The 20,928-nt window shown below is 45.6% G+C and overlaps 1 protein-coding gene across 5 annotated transcripts in view; it reads left to right on the top strand.

Moving 5' to 3' along the window:
- The first annotated feature begins 1,757 nt into the window (after positions 1 to 1,757).
- PELI2 (pellino E3 ubiquitin protein ligase family member 2) overlaps positions 1,758 to 20,928 on the top strand; it is a 66,542-nt gene continuing 47,371 nt past the window's right edge. For 2 of the 5 annotated variants that reach the window (XM_038138114.1, XM_038138113.1), the window contains exon 1: positions 1,759 to 1,984. In XM_038138114.1, coding sequence (XP_037994042.1) covers positions 1,908 to 1,984 — 77 coding nt within the window. In that variant the 5' untranslated portion in view covers positions 1,759 to 1,907. Of the gene's footprint in view, positions 1,985 to 20,928 lie in introns of all 5 variants that reach the window. The other 3 variants (XM_038138111.1, XM_038138115.1, XM_038138116.1) reach the window with 3 other exon arrangements.

Raw genomic sequence — 20,928 nt, 5'->3', positions numbered from 1 at the left:
GTCCCTGCACATTGATTTTTCAGCAATGCCAAGAAGAGCATTTTTTGTATTTAATAATTCTTTTTTCAGCAGCGCAAACCAGTGCATTTTCTGTAGTCATGGAGTGGGAGTCACTTCTGTGTTTAATGACAGCAAAGGCACTGGTTTGTTTGCTAGGAAAGAAACCTGCAGGTTTGGGAAAAGGGTACAGAGCTGCCCAACTTCCTCCTGTTTTCCAAAAAATAAGTGTTAGAAAAGGAGGAAGTGGAAAAGAGGGACAAACTCAGACCTCCAAGGTCCTTCCTCATCCCTCCATCCCCAGGTGGGAGCAGTAAAAGATGCTCCACGTCCAGACCCATCACTGACTTGTGGAAGCCCATCTGAGCTGAGCTGCTCGGGAGCATTGTTTTGAAGATTATTGGAGTTTGTTAATGTCATGTGAAAGCCAGGCTGCTGGGAAGGTCTTGCTTTCAGGGGAGAAATGCAGAAATTGAAGAGGATGCAGCCAGGAGCTTTGTTTTCCACGCTGTTTTTGGGAATTTATTTGTTTCCTTTGACAGTGACTTACGGCCCGGCTTTCTTTTCTATTTTGTTAGAGCAATAAAGAAGATAAATCTATAATAATTCAGCTCCCTGTCTTCAATAAAATCTTGTCTTCTTCACACAGCCCCTGGGAAGATCTCCATTTTGCAGCCCTTCGAGATTGGTTGTGTTTTTCCATTTCACCTCTTCACCGGAACGACAGAAAAATAATATTACCAGTAAAATTAATAGCTAAATACAATTTCTGGCAGAGGGAAAGCTTTCAGCAGGAGCAGCTGTCACTGTGCCGGCCCCAAGGATGCTCTTCAGCAAAGGTGGAAGCTCCCATTGCTTTTGTCTTTGATGACGGGTTGGAAACCTCAAATATCAGCTAATGAGAATTTCTATCTTCATCATGGATTAAGGTCAAGACAACCTTTGCTGGTTTTGGGCTTTAGTCAGGTGAAGAGGACAAAGGAGGAGAGAAGTGTGGTGGGGCAGACACTGAGGCAGAAAAATATCCTTGGAACTCATCGAATGGGTCGGGTTGGGAAGGACCTGAAAGACCAGTAAAGAACAAAGGGGGCGAGGGCATTTCTGTCCCTTCAGACAGCAATTTCTGTCCCCTCAGAAGGAGGCAGAAGAGGCTGGAATTGGGCTCCTTGCCACCTCCAGGGATGGGGGCCAGGAGGTGGGACAGGGGAGCACGGCAAGGGCAGGGTGTGACGGTGGAGCCCACGGAAGGTGCAGGGGCTGCGCCGCTCCCTCAGGGGCAGGAGGAGCTCCGGGCGCTCTGTGGGGATCTCGGGGAGCTGCTTCAGCGCCCCCAGCCCACACTGCGGCCCCGCCGTGACCCAAACCCGGGGCAGCGCGGGTCTAGAGACACGCCGTGCATCCCGGGGGCAGGAGGGGATCTAGAGCCCCACAGGTGATGTGCAACCCGGGCTGAGGTGACCCAGAGCCCCCGCTCGGAACCCCTCGGTGACCCCTGCGGCCGCCGGTGCGCGGCCCCTTTAAGAGCGGCCGGGTCCCCTTTACTCTATGTTTACATAACACGGCCGGGCCGTACCACTGCTGCCTGTGCGGGGGGGGGGGGGGAGCGCGGCGCGGGAGGGGGCGGGGCTCACCCTCGCCCAGCCCCGCCCCGTCCGCCGGCCGTTAATGGGCGCGGGGAGGGCGGGGCCACTCGCAGCATCGCGGGGGGGGGACGGCGCCCGTTCGCTCCTCCCGCCCCCTCGCGGCGGCGGGTTGGTCCGTCCCCCCGGCGGCCCCGCCCCCCGCGCCCCCCGCGGTGTAGTGGCCGTTGCCGGTGGCCGGCGGCGCAGAGCGGAGCGGAGCCCGCTCGGGACGCGTTCCCGCGGCGGCGGCTCGGACGGGGCGGCCGGTGCTAGCACAGCGGCGGCCCCATGTTTTCCCCCAGCGAGGAGGAGCTGTGCGCGCTGAACAAGGAGCCCGTCAAGTATGGGGAGCTGGTGGTGCTGGGGTGAGTGCTGGGCAGGGGCTCCGGGGAGGTGGCGGGGGGGAGAAGCGCGGCGGTCCCGGGGCGGCGGGAGCGGCGGGGGCTGCCCCCTGCCAGCCTCCGGCTCGGCGGCGGCCACGTCTCCGCGCTGCGAGGGAGCGCTCGGAGCTGGAGGGGGGCGCGAGGGGGCGCGTGGCGCTTCCCGCCTTCTCCCCGGCCGAGTGCGCGGCGCGGCCGCCGGAGGCGGGGGGGTGCTCCCGGTGCCCGAGGGGAGCAGGGAAGGATGGATGGGAGGGGGTCCCGTTGCCTGAGGGGAGTAGGGAGGGATGGATGGGGGCGTCGCGGTGCCTGGGAGGAGCGGGCAGGGATGGAGGCGTTAAGGGGGGTTCGGTCCCGGTGCGTGGCGGGGCGCGCGGTGCGGCCGTTGCGGGGTGCCGGGGCCGGAGGGGAGCGGGGAGGGTTGGAATGAGGACGGGGACCCGGTGCCGGAGGGGAGCGGGGAGGGATGGAGCGGGGACCCGGTGCCGGGATGGATGGATGACGGTCCCGGTGCCGGATGGATGGTGGTCCCGGTGCCGGCGCGGCCCTTGCGGGGTCCCGGTGCCGGAGGGACGGACGGAGCGGGGTCCGGCCGCTCTCGGGCATCGAGGTCACGGCGGGGCTCGGGGAAGAAACTTCTTGCGGGGCCTGGGGAGCGGGGTTATGGCACACAAACCCCCCCGCTCCCCGCTGCGGGCCCCGTCCCTCGGCCGCTGGCTCCGGGAGACGGCGTCCTCCTTGCAGATGGCAGGGAGATGACTTCGGAACGGGGAGGCTGAAGCGCTTATATTCAGATTCGCCGTGGAAATGTTTATTTTCTCGGCTTGATATGGATCTTGAAGTAATCCGCTTGGCATTACGCTGTTGCCCTGCTGTTAAAGCTCGCCGCCGCTCCGCTGAGCGCCGCGGAGGCAGATGAGGGAGAAGCGTCTAAGCCGTGCGTGCTGAGAGCCCTCGCCGGCCTCAGAAGAGACACGCTGGATTTTGGTAGTTCAATACGTGGTAACGTGTGGTTAATGGAGTAATTTTTCGGTGCTGAACACAGCGGAAAGGTTTGGAGTCAGCCGCGAAGCAGCACGGTCACAGCCTCGCTGCGTTACTCAGCCTCCCCCAGAACCTGGAACAGATTTGCTGCAAGGTCGTAGGGAAACCCTGTTCTGGTTTGTTAGGGATTTTTGTTCTGTTTCGGCGCTTTCCTAAAGAAAGGTCTTCACCTTTGCAGAAGAGCTGCTTGAAAAAGAGCAATCCAGGCTGGGTGCTCGTATCCAGTTGTGCACCTTTTTTTTTCCTTAAGGGATGCTAAATGTTTCCTGTCACGAGACTGGGTCAAGATGCAGTTACCGTGGAATAAAACACAGCTGCTGTCATGAACGTGGCGTAGCTGGTACTTGAAATCCTTGAATTGAAGTCCCTTGATTCGTGAGGAATACCCATATAGCACTAAATTTAATAAAGAAACGTCCTCGCTGTTTCATTCGTGGCAATGGAGGGTGAGCTCAGCTGTGCAACACTGTCTCTGACAATAAAGTCATAGTATAATGCAGAATCTTTAATTAAATTAGAGTGCATAAATTGATGTTGTGCTGCAGAGGCTCTTTGTGCACAGCTGGAAGCATTTTCCTTTCTGTTGCTTTACTATTTTTAGCAGCAGTTGAAAGTGCAGAAGTATGAAATGTTTTGGCTCTGATCTTAACCTGGCAGAGTCTGGTGCGCTTTGCCTTTAATATGGGGACGCATTGATCTCGGCTTATCGGTTCTGCTGGGCTCTTGATCTTCACTGTGTGTGTTGAAACACGCCAATAAAATTGAAATAAAATGTATGTGGCTGAGTTTGGGTCCTGTTTGAGTTTCAGCCGTTCTCTAAAACTACTGAGGCTGCGTCTTGTAGGTGTAAGAGGTACTGAAAATGCAGACAGATGCTGTTGTCCTTGCAGTGCAGGAAGGGACAAGTCTGTGCAAGGGAGCTGAGTGTCCCTGTGGCTGCACTCAAACAATGGGGCATTGGCTGTCACTGCTCACACAATGGGGTGTAGGGCTAGGTGGACGCGATGGAAGCAATCCAGGAAATCTCATGACTTCAGTGACTGTATTTTTAATTTTTAGACTGAAGATTGTTGTTTTAAGAGCCCTTTGCCACTTCAGGGGTTCATTACTGCGTGTCCTATCAGAGGTGTCTTAAATGTTTGTAGTGCCATAAATAATGCAAACATCCCTCTCTTTGGTGACTCAACATTTGTGACTGGGAACTCTTAGAACAGCTTAAGCTGTTCAGTATGCTAAAAAAAACACTTAATACCTGTTTTGTATTAAAATCGTGTAATCTGGAGTTTGATTTAAATAAGACAATGTAAATCTGCTCTCCTCCCTGCAGTGAAACTGAGACCTGGGGACCAGCAGAAGCCTACTGTTGCAGCTCCTGTTACAACTGCCTGATTAAAATTGATAGAGCAGCCTCGCAGCTAGGTTTAAAAAAAAAAAAAGAAAAGAAAAAGCTGTTTTGAGACACTGTGTGGGTTGTTGTTTTTTTTTTTTTAAAAAAAACCTTGATTGTGATGTTGATGAATAACTTGTGTCTTGAACTGTGAGACTTTTAAATTAGGTGGTGAAAAGGATGATGAACAAAGGAATTGGCATACCTGGCAAACTGCTGAGCTCCTGTTTTTAAGATGACAAAACTTTCCCTTTATCTTTTGCTCTCGCTCTGCCTTAGCAGTATTTAGAGTGGGGTTGCTGTACCTTGACCTTTAAACGGAGGGGAAGGTGTTTTTTTGGCAGGAGGTGGCTCTCCCAGCAGGGCCCGTTCCTTATTGTCTCAATAGTTGGGATTGCTCAGTGTGAGCTCCAGTGAAGCCCGAGGCGTTTGGTGTGTGCAGCAAACACATTTTTGATAACCTTCTCCCAGCTCTGTGCTACGTCTCTGTGCTGGCAGCGATGTGGCAGAGTGTGTTTGGTTAAGGTTTTGCCGAGGTTTACATAATCAATGTTGTAGTGAATAGAAACAGTTTATGGAAATCGAGCCAGACAGGTCAAGATGGCTGGTAAAGAAGAGATCATCTGCTTTATTGTGAGTCTGCTTGTGTACATCTGCTCGTGGCATCATCTGCTCGCAAAAGGCTCTGGATTTCTTGGTGAAGCAGCAACATTCATATTCTAATTCTTTTTGAAGAAACAAAAAGAAAGCAGCTTTGTTTGAAGTCCTGTCAAAGTAATGGCTCATTATATATTTCTTGGAACGTGGGGCTGCGGGGAGTTAAGGAGGTGCTGAATGCAGTTCCAAGTACCTGAATAGTGTCAGGGTGTTTGTTACTGCCTTTGTCAGTAGCTTTGTGTGATTTCTCTGGTGCCTTAATGTTTTGAGGTGTGTGTCCTGGCCCCCCTTTGTCCCCTCGGTTTGAATTGTGTCCTGAAGCCTTTATTCCAGCAGTGTCACTTCTGCTGAATGCCCGGAGGAGCCGGTCCCTGGCTGCAGGGGGTGACTGTCACAGAAGGCAGGTGTCAGTGGCCTGGTGCCCTTAAATCCTTTGGGACTGCCCGGTGGGGGTGGGCAGTTGTGACCGCTCAGGAAAGCCACTTGATTAAAATGATGTAAATTGAAGGAGGAACAGCAGAGAGACGTGAGCTGTAGTCAGTGGCTGAGTTCTGTAGCAGTGAAAGATTTCCACCTGACATGGAATACTTTTTTTGGATGGAGTTTCTGGTAGTTGTGTACATGTGAATGGAATATTCCTTATTAACCAAGGGCCTTCTTGGTGTTTGCTACTCCTTAGCAAGGAGGTGCAGTCTTCCTCAGCTGAGGAAGACTTTGTTTTACAGACTTACTGGATTTTGCAATATCTAATGCATTTTTTAAATTTAACCAGACAACACTCAGTTGTCTGGTTAAACAAACAGTGAGACTGTCCCTCACTGTTTTACAGTAGTCATTTTGAAATTGCTGCCAACATTTTACGTGTAAATTTTCCATTGACTACCTTTAAAATAAATGAATTGGTTAATTTGGAGGCTCCAGTGCTGAAAGAAGCCACTGTGAGTTGTTACATGTACATTGTTTAATGTGGATTCTTGGACATCCTTGAATAAACAGGCTGTAGTTCTGCTTAAATTTAACCTTTTGAGAAAGTAGAGTAAAAGGATAGGTCTTGGAGCAGCCTGGTCTGGTGGAAGATGTCCCTACCCATAGGAGGGGGTTGGAACTGAGTGGTCTTTAAGGTCTCTTCCAATCCATTCTGGGATTCTACAAAAATTCTCACTTCTGTTTACAGTCATACGTTTTGTGGTAATTTTTGGGAAGCTCTTCTCTTTAATGGACCACTTTATAGTTGAAGCAACTTTAGATCTGAAGCAGTCTTTTTGTGTTAATCTGAAGGGACATGCATTTTTAAATTCCTGTTTTTCATACTGGCTTTTTCTCACTGATCAGAGTTCCCACTACCACTACCTGCTTGCAGGGTAGATAAAGTTTCTGAAGTGTCTTCTGCTTATAAACACATTTCTGTTTTTTTAACCCACCTGTCTGGCTTTTCACATCACTCATGTTCATTTCTTGCTGTGCAGTTCAGGAAGGAGCCAGTGCAGGTTTCCAGTGGTGTTGACAAATGCAGAATCAGTGTGGGATCTCTGCTTGTCCTTGAGTGCTGTTTGCTGCTGTTCATGGGCTGAAGGAAGAGGCAGAGTCATCCTGGCTGTGGCATTAAACTGGGACTTAGTTTGCACATAGATGGATTTGCTGATACCAGTCTGAGGCTTGGTTTAATGACTTGGTGATTTCCTGCACTATCTGCTGTAGATATATTGGTGAAGCTGCTTAGGTGACTCGAGTTCTGCTTTTAAGCCTTATTTGAAAATGTACTTTAGCTTTCATTTAAAGGAAGGACTGTAGCACATAATGGGAACTACCAGTTAAATGTGTTCAAGGTCATGATTCTCTGAGAATCATTGGCTCCAGCAGTCATAGCTGGAAGGCTGCTGTTCTGTAGAAATAGATTTTGGGTTTTTTGGTGGTTTTTTTTTTTTTTTTCTTTGATATTGACAGTGGCTTCTTGGTGACCTTTATGTCTTGTGCTGGGTTTATGGTGGATCTTATATGTGCATATTGCAAATGTGTGATCAGGGTCAGTTCAGAACTTGCAAGGAGATTAATCAAACACCAGAAGAATTGTGTCTGAATAGAACATTAACTGCAGTGTAGGAAAACAGTGGAAAGGATTATATCTGAGGAAAGCTTGTGAGTGGCTGGGTAGAGCAAACGTTTTGCTTCATTTAAGCTAAGAAAGAAAACATACTTGAGTTGGTTTTTTGCAGCCATCCTATTCCTTGGAGTACTTTTGACATTCTCAGAGTGCAGATTTGTATCCAGCTGTAGGCTTTATTCACAACATCTCAGTACCGATGTAAAATCAGAGAGCAGAAACGTCAGACTCTAAAATCTATGTTTATTGAAGCAAATCACAGCATCAAACGTCTGCGTGTTTAATGTTTGTTATAAAAAGGAATCTGAGTGCATTCTGGAAGTTAAACTAATCCCCTTGGTGTGTACAGGCAGGAGGTCACACATGTGGAAGTGAAAGACTCGGGGTTTTTTTCTTAAAATATGGAAAACAGTTTACTCTGAATAAACAAGTCTGGGAAATGTAGGACTTTGCCTTTGGTGCACTTCTTGCATAGAACCGTGTAGCTGTTCCTCTTCAGCCCTGGCAGAATCAGGGATGAATAGTTTTCCATTTTCAGCTGGAATTTGTAAATGGGTAAATACTGTAACAGTCCACTTGTTTACTTTAAAATATGCATATAAACCAAGAAGTTACTTTCTAGGCTGTTAAGGTTTGTTTTTTGTTGTTGAAAGCAGTATCTTACTTAAGCTATTTCATGTTCCTTCTTAACAGCAGGCTGTTCTTCAACTGTGATTACAAGGTTGCTTGAGAACAGACTTTTCCTAAGAAGTCAGGAATTTATTATCCAGTTCAAACTGAAATGATGGCTGGTTTATACTTACAGAACTAATGCTGCTCTCTGACTTGCTCAGTAGTGATAGAAGGTACAAACTTGATACTTTAAGATAACCAACTCCTTCTTCTGTACCCTAATGAGAAGGTGTGTGAGTGTAGTACCAAGCCTGTGCTTTGCTCTAGGTGGGGTTTGTTAGTTCAGGGTGCCAGCAGAGAAGTTTTACAACTGTTTGTAAAGTCCTACAGAAGTGTTGTGTTTCCTGTTGGTGTCATCTGCACGTTCCCAGTTTGTCCTGAGTACGTGTGGCTGTGAAACCTTCCAAAGGTGACTCCTCTGGTGTGTTAGCTGCAGTCTTTGTTCCGTGCCTCTTGTGGTCATCTCAGTCTGGTTATTCTGCACTGTCATACTTGTGGCTTACTTGTCCTGTGGTCAGCAAGGCAAGTGAAGTAGAGGAGGATTTGGTCTAAGCTCCCAGCTTGAAGCAGGGTCTCGAGCTGGTTGCCAGTGTACTTTGTGCTGTCAAATCCTTTTTTGCCTCTACTGTTTGATACCCTAAATCTCATTTGTGTTGGGGATGCTTTTTCTTTTATCAACAGAAATCCTTATGTTTATTCTTGCTCTGTCCCAAGGTCACCACTGGAAGCTTGCATGTGACTTGTCACGAGTTTAAACCTTGAGGGACAGGAATGAGGATGCTGGCATAGGGAGTATGCCTGCTTCCAGAGACTTCTGAGGCAAAGCTGCTCATTCTGTTTGTTTTATAAAGACATCACTAAATGGTGCCCTTGCATTTTTCACTACACCTGCATAGACCAATCTGTTGAGGGGCTCCTGCCTTTCCTTCAGAGGGTTTGTTTCCCTCTTGATAAAGTGCAGTTCAGAATTTTATGCCTCCCTTATTTTTGCATCATGTTCATTTTTAGGCATTTCCTGGTGTAGCTTTTTGTGGGTTGATCCTGGGTCTTGAGTTCATAGTGACATCCCTGTACTTTGGGGGACCAATTTGTGCCTTGTCTGACAAACTGTAAGTAACATCTGGGATTAGACTGCTTTAATCCTATTACTTGCTAGCCTGGCATAGTCTTGGTGCTCATGTTTAGCAAAGAGTACAGTTGAGAGCAGTGGGGGTTCCAAAGCAGAGATTAGTGAGCTGTGAGCGCTGGTCAGGAGCAGGAGCAGTGCTGTCCCACCAGCTGTGCCCCCTCTGTGCTGACCCTCTGACCTTGTAATGTCACCTCCTGCGCAAATACTCTCCCCGGGTCTCTGCAGTGTCCATGGCTGAATAATGATTTAAAACCAAACAAGGAGCAGAGGGGGTGCAGCGGGCAGCAAACTGTTTGTAGGGTTTTCTTAAAAGTCTGAGTAGGCATCGTGGTGCTGGGAGTTCAGCAGTAAGAGTAACCTGTCTTTGGGTTTGCCTAGAAATAAACATCTCTGCCCTTCCCACAAACAGCACTTACTGGCTGGAGTTAAAAGATCTTAGGATTCAGGAAGACAGTCCTTGTAGGAAATCCCTGTATGGTGAAACTTCAGCAGTTTTAAATATTTGGTATTTGAAGACTTGTCACTGAGGGTGTGTGGTGGGAGGATGCAGCGTTTTAGTGTGATGGAGTTATGAGTGATGTGTGAACAAGGTGACACTGGACTTGGATTGTCTTCATCTAGACAATGCTTCTACAATTACTCCTTCTGATTAGTTTAACCTTTGTTCCTAAAAATAGCAACTATCAGCTGTTTTGCAATGAAATTTCACTCAGTCCTTCATATTCCAGCCTTGGAAGTTCTCGTGTGAGGTCACTGGGAAGCACACACACAGCTGGGTAGTACAGCAGTTATTGGCTCATGGAGAGGAGAGAGTAATTCAGCTAAAAGCTTTCCTCTGTTTCACAACTGAAATGTCATCTGGAGGGAGCACATTATAAACAGCAGTTGTGAAAATGGATCCAGACAACGTCTGCAAAGCTGAAGAGTTTGTTGTGTTAAAGGCAAAGTGGTTTGGAGATGAGCTCCGTTTGATGAGGAATGATGTAAAGGTGCTGATAGCTGAAGGACCTGTTTAGGCATCCTGCTTTCAATAGCAGCTTGTTTAGTTGGAGAGAGGGAAAGCAAGCAGGCTCTCTTTTGTGCTTCTGGAAATGACTTACTTCATAGGTCATTTAACAGTATAATTTTCAACATTTCATGCTGACCTCACTGTAGATACAACTTGTGTTTCAAGGAGGATGGAGTTGACGTGGGCTGTACCTAATCTGGGTAGCACAAGGCTTGGGAATTGTTACAAAGGCCACACGTGCCCTCACTGAGTGTTTGTCAATAAAGACCTGATACTCTTCTGTCATATTTATTGCTTGTATTAACTATGATTAACTACATTGCTGTGTAGCAACTAATTGTGTTTACCAGAGGTGCCAGCAGGCAGCTGCGCAGCGAGTCAGATACTGTGTAAAATGTCTGTTGTGCTGCCTCCCCAAAGGAGTGGAGACAGGCAAGAAAAGTTATGAGGCATCTGGCACACAGTAGGTTAAAAAGAGAAGGCCAAGAAGCATTGTGGTCTTCTCCTTGAGTACTGTCATATTAATTGACCTCTATTGTTGCAAATTTTTTTTTCCTCTTTATATTCAAGGAATCGAGGACAAAAAATTCTCAGTGTTTCTTTCTGAGGAACACATTTTAACTTTTTGAAGCACTTACTGAACTGTAATGATGTGTTTAGTGGGCTTTCAAATTACTCTTCACCCAGAAATGTGTGTGTGTGCTGTCTTTAATTTAGAATCCAGTTCAGAAGTTGTCATGAAAGAATTTTATTCTTCAAACTGACTGGCTTTAGCAATGCCTCAACAAACAGGCTTCAAACTTCTAAGGTGTATCCTCTTGAGGCATGGAAATGTCATGGGTGAGGACAGAGTGTGAAGACAAGTGTGGTGGGACTGACTGTGAAGACAATTAATCACTGTATGAAAGTAAATAAATTGAAGTGAATAAAAGCTTAAATCCCTGCTTGCCTGTTACAAATAAACTGGAGCCCAAACGTGCAAACCCTGGAGCACGTGCCCCTAGGAAGAGTGAAAGAACTGTTTAGTCTGGACACAGAAGTTAATGGGCTGAAACTTTGATATAAGCACAGCTGTATTTCTTCATGTGCAACAGCTTGAATTCATTTTGATTGTTGGTGTGTGATTTAGTGCTGGTGGAGGCACAGCCTTTGAAACAGGAGTAGAGTTTGTGTGTGTCCTCCTTTCACAGGAGACGCCGCGCTGGTGAAAGATGGCGAGGGCTGCGTGGTTCCTGCTTCCCAGCACATCCTGTGCCAGGGTTCAGCACCTCACAGACTGACGGTGTTTTTTATGGAACATTGACTAATATACCAAGATGTTGCTGTACTTTCAAGTTGCCTTCCTCCTAGTGCATGTTTGACCTCTGAGCTGCACAGCTACTTGCTCTCAGTACTTGGATTCAAAATCATTTTGGTGTTGAAGACGAATCTTTCAGACTTGATAGGATTCATTACCTTGTGCTTGCCCTGGCCTTCCTGCTAACATACATGCAATACTTACTTTGAATTGCATTCTGAATCTTCAAATTTCCTGGAGTAGTCTCTCAGTGCATCAGGGAGTGAGTTTTGATTTGTGAGTTTGGTGTGTGGCTTGCTGTGCTGGGCAGTGGGCAGAAGTCCCATTCCAGAGCCTCGTGTGATGGGAGAGGTGGCAGTGCCCTGCTGCACGTCTGAAGAATTCAGAGGAATTCCTCCTAAGTGTTCCCTCATCTGACTCTGCTAGAAGATTTAATTAAATGGGCTGTCAGTACCTTGGTGGCTTTTGCAAAAAAAAAAAAAAAAAACTACTGGCAAATTAAGCAAATGGAATGATTTGGTGTTGGGGCAGATCTGTGAGGAGGCAGGTGTTGGTTCATGTGAGCAGCTGAGTAACTTCTTCCATCAGAGCAAAAAGTGGAGAAGGAAGTTTGGCAACAGCCAAATGGACAAGCCTTGCATGATTTTTTTTTTACTCCACTTTTGTTTTAGGCTGGGCTTTGCTGGAAGAATGAAAATGAAAGATGAGAGATGCCTCAGAACAGCACTGGTGGTGCAGCTGCCCTTGGATGGTGCTGGCAGTGTGGGAGGTTGCAGGATCTGCCTCCGTGGGCAGTGCCATGGAAGCTGCAGTGCTTTGTTCTCACTGACTGTGCTGGGATTTGTTCCCTAGCTGAGACGCCTTGCTCAAGGTGCCAGGGTAGAGACTGCAAGCTACTTGTTTGCTTTTAGGGATGTGCACTGCAAATTGTTCCTGTAATTTCTGTAAATATTTTCTTAATACCCAAATGTTTTTTTCCTGCCCTTTTTCATAATGAATCCCTGTGCCCATTTAAAAGACTTTGATGGAGCTTTCCCAATATCTCTGGATATGTTCCTCCTTTTGACTATGAAAGATAACTAAGCTGGATTTTTTCCAGTAGTTTGTCTGCTTGCTGTCAGAGCAAAAGAGCTTTAACTTTTGACTTGGGTTTGGTGCCTTTTTCCATGTTTGAGCACAAAATGCTGGAGTTCCATTGCTCACTTAGCTGTGCCTTATCTCTGGTTGTGCAATCCCACTTGCAGCTGCAAAACTGAGTGCCATATATCCAGTTTTATTGCAAGTTCAGAGTTTCCAGCATGCAGACTGGTGTTATCCAGCAAATAGCTGTCCATGTAAGGATGCAGGGAGACTACAGAAAGTACAGCTCCCTCTGTAAGCAAAGCCAGGGTTTAAGTGATTAGCAGGGTCTAAGTCAAGCTCTCTGTACCCTCCTAGTTTATTATGTGCAATGTGACTTCAAATTCAACTCGGGAATTGGCCTCTGATCACCTATTGCTGGTTTGCACCTTCAGCTCTTGGGAGGAGACTGGTTTATGATTTGGCTTTACCTGCTGGCAATCTCTTGGTGTAGAGAGAACAATGGTAAAATGATGCTTTGTTGAAAGGGTAAGCAGATTGAGGCAAAAGTGATTTGCTCTTTGACCTCTGGGCATTCTGTGGCCAGTGCAGGCAGGAAGGAAGGAACTGGATTTGGGGTTGGCTTGGGTCCAGTTGCAGACTCTATTCAGACCCAAGCCAGAAGGAGTATGGGCTTATTTGTAAGTTTTGGGCAGAGATGACAGTTGAGAAAAACCAGCTGTCTGAATTTTGTGTGCTGATGAAATTAGTTACGAATATGTCAGGTGGTAAAAGTGGGATGCTTTGTGCTGTGCAGAGACTGAGAAATGCGTTGAAGATCAGTTTGTCATGCCTAAGTCAAGAGACCAAAACACTTAGCTGAGTTAAACTAAGAGAGATAAGAATGTATGATGCTCTTTAATATCCAGAAAATAAGTGTATTCATTTGTAAAAACAGCTCATTTATTGTAACCATGAGTCCAAAGGGATGTTCTCCCACCTCCTGCACCATTCTTACTTGTGCATGAACTAAGTGGAGCTTGTGTAAGTGAGCAGCCTTTGGTTTACTTAGCCATTGTTAAATCTAAAGGCTGGTCTGGTTAGGGATAACACACATTTCATTTTCTTTCTGCTTTTCTTTCTAGGCTTTACTCTGTATTTGGAGAAAGACTGAGTTTATTTGATGTACGGATCTATGCAGTGTGACAGCTGTTGTCAAAATATAAAAAATGTGGTATGGCAAGCAGAATTTGACAGGACCTTTTAGTTTCCTGTTATTTGTTGTTTGTTTTGGAAGAACAAAAGTCCACATAATGACTGTTCAGATGGGCAGTTTGTCTTGGCATAAATGAATCCTAGTTAAAATCTGGAGAAGTTCTGAACAGGTGCTTGTTTTGCTGATGGTCATAACTGCTTGTAGCGATGCTTCAGGTTTTAGCTTTTATATTTTTCAGGGTCTGTGCTATTTTAGTGTGTGGGTCTAGGCTTCATATTAGAAGATAGTAAGCTCTCTTCACAGCATAAGGAGACAAAACAATTCCTTCTCTAGCTGGGCACGAAGGACAAATGATCCAAATCTCAGCCCAAGAGCACAAAGAACATGGACTGAAGAGAGAAAAACAAGAAGGATGGGACTGCATGGGCTGGAGCTGGAACTGGACAATGAACTCCAATATGCAAATGGAGCAGACTTTTAAAAGTGAGAGATCCCATGACCGGTCATGGATTTTGTGACCATTTTGGTTCATCTTGGGTGCAGCCCTGGCTGGGCTCTTGTTCTGTCCAAGGTGGATCCATGGAGGCCTCCTAATAAATCCCTCCTTTATTCTTTAGCTCCGTCCAGCCTCTGTTCTAGGTCATCCTTTGCAAGGCATCAGTAGCCTCTGGAGCTGCTGCTGCTTGTGGTGTGGGATGTGGTGTTGGGGCAGAACACGGTGTCAATTTTGGATGGTGATGCCACAGCTGGAGAGAAGCAGTCACTCCTCCTGGCTGCCCAGGCAGTTTTCTTGCAGGACACTGAAGCCTCAGCTCTGCTGGCTCCACGGGCTCCCTCTCCCAGTAATTTTCCATCTGCCTCTGGTGAATATGCTGTGATTTAGTGAGAGATGTAGTGACAGGTGAGGTTGTAGTCTGTAACTGGAAATGAAGGATGTCACTGAACTGATTTTATTCCACAGCCTCCCGATGCTATTTGAGCTTTGGTGAGGAGAGGCTGTAAAGATGAATGAGCTTCCTACCCCCTCCTTGTTAGACATCAGGGAATCCATGTGACTGATTCTCACCTCTGAGAAAAAGCTTCAATTGGAGCTGTCACCTCCGTAGACAAAGGAGGAATCCAACTGCAAGACATGTACCCAGAGGAAATCATGCTTTGCTGGTTCCCTGGCTTATGAAACTCCTTGTTTTTTCATTGTTCTCCTTGTCACTACCAGTGCTTCACCTCTGCTGCCTGCAGTGGTAATAACCATGTCGGGATGTCGAGTCTGAGCGAGTGGGAATGGACACAAATGTTCTGCTACCCCAGGTAACTGAGGGATGCATGTAGGAGAGGTTTGGGTGTAGAAGAGAATAACTCTGAGTGTTGCTTTCTTGGAAAACCAGCTTTTTTGAGTCATTTTGAACACAACCTGAAACTGCTTTGAGAATTGTCAACAATGTCTCATGTAGCTTAGCAGCCTCATTTTGCCTCATGGATGAGCTCAGTTCAGAGCTAAGAACAGTATTCTGTGTTACTCAAACATTTAAATTTTCTGGATGTGGAAAGTCTTCTTTTCTTAGTGGTTGTAAAACAGCCTAGTGGAGGATTTTTGTCCTTGGCTGAAACTCTAAAAGGAAAAATTTGGGATTTGTCCAGACATGAATGCCTCTCCAGTAGATTTCAGGCTTGTTCCTTTCTAATGGGCAATTCCAGGAGATTTGCTTGTGAGTTTTACAAAGATACTGAAACAAACTGGTGGGGTGTGAGTATTTCTGGATGTCATTCTTATCTCCTGCTCCCCCTGAAGGTGGTGCAGCCTGAGAGATTTCTACGAATGCTTATTTTTGATAGGGCTGTAGGAGGAAAGGAAAAGAGTTGTGAGACACCCTCAGACATATTCCTATGGATATAATGCCAAAGAATTGACAGAGTAACAAGGGTTTATGTTCTGAAATGCACATGTAGCACCTTTAGCTGGGCAAGGGAGGACAGGAAAGAATTTGCCATCTGCAAAGCCCACATAAAAAAAAGATAGTACAGACACAATCTGAGTCTTGCACATCCTCACGCACTGCAGTGGCTGCAGAGCTCTTCAGCATTGTACCGCTCCCCTCTTCAGCTGGAAACAGTGCTGCATGGCCAAGGTGCCCTTATGGAGAGTGATGTCAGGTATAAAAACTTGAGGGCAACGGGGAATCTCTGGAGCCAGGCAGCTGTAATCAATTACTTGATTTCTGTGTCTCTGAACTAGCTCCTGCAGTCATGCTTTGCTGGGCATTGCACTTCCAATTTCAGTCTTGGGCTTGTGAGCTTTATTTCCACAGCTGAATTTCCATTTGGCTTGCAAAAGCTACTTCTGAGTCCTGTAAAGCTGTTTGGTATTATGGCCTGTGCTTGGGGAAACATGGCTTTAAACAGATCCTCTGTTTTCTTGGTCTGATTTGCCCCATAGGGCGTCCTTGCCTTTAAAATCAAAGTAGTCCAAAGAAATAGAGAGAAACATATGGGGCGGCTTGTTTTCTTGAAAGCTGGTGAACGAAAATAGTAATAGTATGCTGTCTGTCTTTGTGGGTGTTGGCAGAGAAAAAGAGCTGGATTTCCAAAGGAAATAATTTGAGGGAGAACTATCTGTGGTTTTAAACTTATTTTCTTTGCTACAAGCTATTGTGCCACTTGTGCACATTACTTAATATCTGTTGGAATGAAACTTCAGCTTGCAGAGTTTAACCAGAAGTAGGCAGGCTGGAATAGCCCTGCAAAGGAGCTGAGTGAGAGTTTTGCTCTAGGAAATTTCTCTGCTTTAGAGCCTTCAGCGTGGCTTCAGAGTTCCAGAGCTTGCATCTGTGTGTGAACACAGTCTTGTGTGGCTGTCTTGCATAAAAGTCTCTTGCTGCTTCAGTGAGGAGGAGATGCCTTCCCATCTGCAGAGCACAGCAGTGCAAGGTCTCCTGTTCAGGTGCTGCTGCACCAAGCTCTGGAGTGAGATTCTTCTGACATCAGGATCTCTGAGCATTTGGACGTGAAAAAACATTAGGATTCCTCACTTGTGTTGCTTTGATTCATTCTTAGTAAGTGGTGTTTTCTGAGGCCTGTGGAAGGTCGATGTTTATTTTATGTAGCATTTTGGGAAGCCCTCTTAAGGGGAGCAAATCTCCAAATTCTGTTGGTGAAAGTGTGAAACTGAAAGACTTGACTGTCACGAAGGTACATAGATCAGAATTCATTCTGCTGATCAGCAGTAAACACCTAATGGCTTTGCAGAAATCTTTTCCTGGCTAGAGATGTCTGATTAACTTTGTTATAGATGATGATAAAAGCAAACACCCAAGGTTGCTGTGAATTAGTAAGCTGTCAGTGTGTTTTAAGTCTGAAGAAGATATATTGAAGTCTAGCTCTCTGCACTGCTGCACTGTTAATTTCTGGTTTATTAAGACTTTTTAAAAACACCCCCACAGTTACAGCAGTGCTGTGATGCCTCTGTACCAGTAGGTTTCAGGTAGTTCTTTCAGACAGGGTATGAAGAATAATTTATCCTGTGTGGATTTTAGGGCACATAACACACTTGCTAACCAAAAACAGGCAGAAAGGTAATTCTTTGCATTTTCTCTTTACTTACCCACTCTAAATGTGCCAGGAGCAGGCAGTGCAGTAGATTACCTTCCCTTTGACAGCTTGTGCCATGGGGCAGTTGATACAGTGCAGAATCAGTGATATTAAGGGAGCTGCTGTGTTCAGAGGCAGCAATGCTTGCAAGTGCTACAAAGAAGGAAACCCAATTCTTTATTTTCTGGTTCAGAGGCAAATATTTGGGATTCTATTCAGCAGTTGGGGTTGAAGTGGGAGCTGTGCATCTGTAAGGGTGTCTTTTCCCTAGGAAAACTAAAAGGAATGTTAAAATTGATGGAATTGGACTTGGATGTTGCAGCTCAGGATGCAGTAGTTGGGTTCCTCACTTTCTATTCAGTGCACTGCTGGTGAGATCACCTATATTCACAAAATGGATGAAAATTTTATCTCTTCCTCTGTGCTAAATGGTACTGAAACCAACATAAGACTATTCTTGTTATGCTTGAGTGTTTGAAAAAGCTGTAACAGACATCCTGGAACTTCTTCCACTGTCGGTGAAATCACAAAAATGACATTGCCACTGCTTGTATTTGGAGGTGAGCTGAAATTATGAGAGAGCTATCACCTTTTCTTATGAAAATGGGAACTATCAAATAGTCCTTGATAGGGTTTTAGGGAAAGCACTTGATTTCTCAGGAAATGACTGTTGGGACTGTGCTTTTATTTTCAAATGGCTGAAATGTTCCTTTGAGTGAAATGTACTTTCTCCATCATGTTTAATGTAGTGCAGTTTCAGCTGTAACGTGGTGTTATTACTGTTCATTCCTCAGGCTAAAATTTGAGCAGTTTGGTTTTGCACCTTGGAGCATGTGGGAAGTACAGATAGGTTGGGAGAGTGTTCAGAATGTCAGGGCAGGTGGGTTTTGAGGTCTCTCGTCCCCTTGCATGCTGTGAAGTCTAATTTGTCTCAGTTTTGAAACTTGCAGCCTTTTCTTGATGTGATGTTTAAAAGCAGATTGTAAATAGTTTCCAAACAAAGCTGTGTGGTTCCTAAGCCTCTGGTGGTGTGGATCAACAGGATGCCTCCTTCCCTTCTTTCCTCCTGTGCACTGAAACCCAGCTGTGTGTAGTACTTTGCTTTGAAAGGGATTTTTGTGTTTTTCTGACTTGTTTTGAGTGCAGTGAAAGTCAGATCTCACTTTCTGCTGTATCTGGGTGTATTTAACCAAACACCATATCCAACAATTCCAGTGGCATTTGGTGGATTATGGATCCTTCTCAGATGAGTGGCATTTCCTCTGTGCTATGAGAGGTTTAGGGGTGGAAAGAGGATTCTCTAAACATGATGCTTTGCCCACCTCTTGTGCTCTTTTAGCTGGAATAAAAAGCATGCTTTGAAATGAACCTGATTAGTTTATACCCTGTATTTTGCTGTGCACTGACATTGCTGATTTTATGCAGCGGTGAATGGTTTTAGCTGGCAGCTCTGGAGATGGGCTTAAAGCACTCAATAAAATTGCCTCCTTGTTAAATGAATGCTGGGGGGAGCAGTAAAATGTTGAAAATAAGGATTGTTAAGGAAATCATTATGTGGAAGAAGAGATTTCCTTACCCCTTACCCTTTGATTTCTTAAAGGGAAACCTCTTGCAGTCTAATGCTCTGCTGGCATATTACTTCTATTGGAATTGGTATAATAATATCTTAAATGTGGGGTTTTTTTCTGTTAAAGTTACTACCTTTTTTTTTGATATCATGGTTATCTGTGTTTTATGTTGTGAGACTCAGGTCATCCCTTCCTGGAGAGTTTTCAGCCATTAAGTTGTTTGGAACTTCAGGTTATTTGACTGCTTTAATTGAAGCTTATCCTGATGCTCTAGCAGGCTGCATCAGCATGTTCTTGGGTTCTTCCAGGGTGTCAGCTTTTAATCAAACTCTTGTGCTACTTACTCAGCTGTCTTTTGATTTCACAAAAACAAAAGTAACAAATTGTTTTCCAGAAAAATAATCTGGGACAAGTAACAAGCCACTTGCTAAGAAAAATCAAGGCGTGTAGGAAGAAGTTTCTGCAGAAAGTTTCTCCAGCCCAGGAGAAACACCAGCTCTTCTGTATTCCTGACTGGATCTCCCTGCTCGTCTGTGCCGAGTAGCTGCAGTAATTCCTGTGCCCCTCACTTGGGGCTGGTTGCTTCTGTATTATTTTACTCCAGAATTTCTTCCTCTGCCTGTCAGTGAGGAGAAGAGTATCAAAATAGCCAGGAGTTTTGGGAATCTTGGAGGAAGCTGGATGTGTGGTATAAGTAAAGCTGTTTCGAAGCACTTCTTACACAATCCATTTGGTATTTGCAAGCCAAGAGCATCCTTTAATTTTCTGTATAGTGAAGTTAATACAGATCAGGTGGGTTTTTCTTCAAGTGCCTGTATTACGTAAGCTAAACATGCAGGAGGATTAGTCAGCTGTATTTTCTATAAATATTCTCCTGAAACAAACTTGATTTTTTATTACTCTTAGGTTACAGCTGTTATAATAGCAGGGTAGTCCTGCTGGTGCTGGAGGGGGATGTGTGGAGTGGAATAATTAAAAAAATGAGTTAACCTGGTCTGTAGGGTGCCAGATCCTTTCATCTCTTGGTGGGTGGAGGTGGGGGGAACAGGAGGAGGCCACAGCAGCCAGGAATAGCCTTTCCTCCCCAAACCAGAAGAGTGACCAGTTCTGATCCAGAACACCAGGGAATAATTAAGGTCACCCTGGAGAACCTCAGCCACTGCACATGTGACTTCTTGTGGTGTTTCCAGCAGATAAGGTGCTACTTAATTTGTATACCCTGGGAAGGAGAAAAGTAGGTTCTAGCTTATCTGATCTGCAGTAGGTGCCTCTGAAAGCTTTTTTGTTGGGTTTTTTGTTGGTTTTTTTTTTTTTTGGTGATGTACATAACCTTTTACTGTGTGCTCAGCTAATCCATGGGGCTGACTGGGTGGATGTGAACATAAAAGCTCTGTGAGTGTAGCATGAGGCTTTGGGGTGGCTCACTGCTGGGTTCCTGATGGCAGGAGCAACTTTAGAAAGGTAGCTAAAAAAGTAATTAAAAGTAGCTCCTAATCATGAGCCAGTGATGCAAGTCAGCCTTTTCTGTGAAAAAATCTGGGGTCATGGCACAGATCAGGCCAGGCTGATTTCACTGAATCCCCTTTGAAGGCTGGAGGACAGTACAGACAGCAGTAAACAAAGCAAGGAGTGCTAAAATTTGGAGCTAGAGAGGAGAAGGCTTGTGGTGAACACACAGGACTGATCACTGTGCCAACAAGTGTTCCAGAAGTGCTGGAGAAGGGAATGCTTCCTGAAGTGCTTTATGATAGTAAAATGACTTCACAAATGCAGGTTCTTAGAACAAACATTTGTCTCAGAAGCAAAAAAAAACACTACCACCCCCAAACTGATTATAGCCACAATTAATAACTCCAACATACCTTTCTTATGGCTAATCAAGTTCACAGATGCAAAAACATTGCTTTTAATTGGGTGAAGAGATGAGATTATTTGGGACTTTGGAACTTGTTGGTTTGGATTTTCTTGCTCTGCAGGAAGACTGGCTTTGTGAAGCTGTACGACTGGTAGTGATTAGGAAGCATTTATGCCTATGGAGATGTCTTAGCCAGCAGAGTCTGAGGTGGGACTGTGTCTTTCACTCAGAACTTCCTCCCAGGTTGCATAAACCAAAGGTCTTGGATCAGTGGTTTTGTTGTTAATCAGAGGATGGAAGCCCTTTGGTTATCCATGAGTTGCTTATTGCTGTAGCCTTTCTACTTAATA

Source organism: Motacilla alba, chromosome 5 (genome assembly GCF_015832195.1).
Source record: "Motacilla alba alba isolate MOTALB_02 chromosome 5, Motacilla_alba_V1.0_pri, whole genome shotgun sequence".
In the NCBI taxonomy this organism is placed as follows: Eukaryota; Metazoa; Chordata; class Aves; order Passeriformes; family Motacillidae; genus Motacilla; species Motacilla alba.
Note: the sequence above shows the minus strand (reverse complement) of the source record. Positions and strands in the feature narration are given on the sequence as shown.